This window comes from Monopterus albus, unplaced genomic scaffold (genome assembly GCF_001952655.1).
Source record: "Monopterus albus unplaced genomic scaffold, M_albus_1.0 scaffold2224.1, whole genome shotgun sequence".
NCBI classification, from domain to species: Eukaryota; Metazoa; Chordata; class Actinopteri; order Synbranchiformes; family Synbranchidae; genus Monopterus; species Monopterus albus.
In genome coordinates this window covers 1-2,291 of record NW_018130099.1, presented here as the reverse complement: position 1 = coordinate 2,291, position 2,291 = coordinate 1, and the positions used below count along the sequence as shown (strand labels likewise).

The window sequence follows — 2,291 nt, the reverse complement described above, 5'->3', positions numbered from 1 at the left end:
GCCAGGTCATTGTCCCCTCCTCCTCCTCCTGTCTGGCCTACTGCTTCACACACATAAACATAAATGACAATTAAATACTCTGCATGTAGCAAGTTGACAACTCATTTAGTGCAGAAGTCATCCTGCTGTACTTTAGATGGGGGAATTAAAGTGATGTGAGGGGAGAAAGACAGAGGACAGGGGGTTGAACACTGACTTATCTTCGAGGGGTCAGGGTAGGCCAAGCTGGTGAGTTGGCGGAGCTCGGGCGACTCAAACTTCTTTCTGATGGGCTCCAGCAGCTGGTGTAGTGCCACTTCTACCGAGGCCTTCAGATCTCCTGGATGGATCATCTAACAAAGACAGAGAATACCGATGATTAGCCCGCAGCAGAAGGAGAAATTTAAGTAGAGAGATACTGTGAGGGGAGCTTTTATTCTTCAAATAAACTAGTTAGATTTTACCTCCTCAGCAAAGTCCTTCTCCACCTCTTCAAACACAGTGTAGACTTTGTCTCCACCCCATTTAGGGTCCCTTTTGATGCAGAAGTCTAAAACACAAATGGATCCAAACATCATCTTTTTACTAATGGAGAAAACTCTAAAAGGCAAGATAACAGGAGGAAATTCAAGGATGTGTTTTCTACCTCCAAGTAGAGGGAAGACGACATATTTGACAAAAGACAGGACTCCATTATTCTCGATGTTGCCTGGCTCACAGAACGCCTTCTTCAGCTTCTTCTTCACAACTTCTTTAGAGTCTAGTAGATCAATTTTTGACTCCTGGACATGAGGTATGAGTGGTCACAGGCATTACAAAAATATACCTCACCCCACCTCACCTCCCAACAAATAATATGTTTGCAACTTTACTTCTTCTGAGGAGCTCATCTTCGCTCCAGTCAGTCCTGGGACCATCGGGTTCATCAAATGGGCACGCTTAGCGTAGCCAAGAGAGGGCAAGTACTGGTGACAAAGAAAAGGCTATATTTAATATTCCCAATTCACAACATTTTTAGAGAATAATTTTTAAAAAATTGTTTCACACAATCACATCAACACGGGATCCAAACTTAAGTAAATGTTCATCTTAATCTGATTTTATATGAAATTCAATGCACCTGGAGTGTTAAAACAAAAAGAAGTCAAGTGTTCTCAACAACCTCACAGCGGCTCTTAAACCTAACCATGAAGTCTCACAAGAGCACAATTAATGAAAACAAAAAAGAGGTAAAGCAATAGGGTAAGAATAAATGTGTCAAGATGGAGTCAGATTGTACCTTCTCTGCCAGAGTAAAAATCTTCCTCTGGTCAACTCCTCCAAACTGGGCGTCCACCTTCAGGTACTCCTCATCCAGAGCCTGAGGACAAAGACATTGCATTTATTGATGCAGACACCGATAGCAAGAAATACAATAAGAAAAATACATAAGAGTGTGTTTTATTTTAAAATTGTCTTTATTTTGGCTATTTTTACCACCATAAATTGTCATTTTTCTGACATTGGGTTGAGGCACGAGAATACACCGAGTAATCTTACAACATTGATTAGCAGCAATTTGATAAGTTGGGTAAACACTACTTCATCTACTACTTCACCTGTTATTACCTGTAGTCCTGGGTACAGCAGGCCACTCAGCAGAGGATGCTCCACCTGTTTGACGACTTCAGCTCCAGCCTTCTTAGCATCATGCTCTGTCACCATCGAGGACATCCGATACACATCTAGAGTGTATTCTCTGACAAACAGACCAAAAACATTTGTTTACATATAGGCTGCAGCTATAAAGTCAGAGAATGTGAAGTTAAATAAGTTAATGTTAAGACAGTCTCAGAGCAGTATCAGTACTACCCACCTGCTGAGCTGGAAATCTGTTCCTTTGACAAACTTCAGTTTTTCCAGAGGCACACCAATGCTCTCCAACATGGCCTTGATGACCTGTTCATAGTACTTCACCCTGAGCTCCAGCAGATCCCAGGGAGCCTTCATGTTGTCTAGGTAGGCATGCAAGTCTGCAAACAGAATAGTAACCTAAGGACAAGAAGAAGAAACAAGTTTACTGTACATGAAAACTACTGGTAAGCAGGAATTTCAGATTAAATTCCTTAGGTCACAGGTGAGATGCACCCACCTCACAGCCAGCCTTAAGGAAGTCTGCTATCTTGGACATGGGGACAAAGTAAGCTACGTGGGGTTTGCCAGTGGTCGCTGTGCCCCAGTACACCTTAAGCTCTCGCTCCTGAAGAACCTGCTTCACCTTTTCCTCACCAAGGACCTCCTGCAATACACCCATGCAAACAAACACATGAGAC

At 42.6% G+C, this 2,291-nt stretch overlaps 1 protein-coding gene across 1 annotated transcript; it reads right to left on the bottom strand.

Annotated features, from left to right (window-relative positions):
• Positions 1-4: 4 nt before the first annotated feature.
• On the bottom strand, positions 5-2,276 carry yars1 (tyrosyl-tRNA synthetase 1; the record flags this gene model as incomplete). Its single annotated transcript, XM_020589379.1, has 9 exons — positions 2,111-2,276; positions 1,835-2,010; positions 1,588-1,717; positions 1,259-1,339; positions 852-944; positions 626-761; positions 444-529; positions 197-332; positions 5-43 (listed from the first exon to the last, which is right to left on the bottom strand). Coding segments are annotated over exons 1-9 (1,039 nt in total), but the record flags the coding sequence as incomplete, so codon positions are not given.
• Between the last annotated feature and the right edge of the window lie 15 nt (positions 2,277-2,291).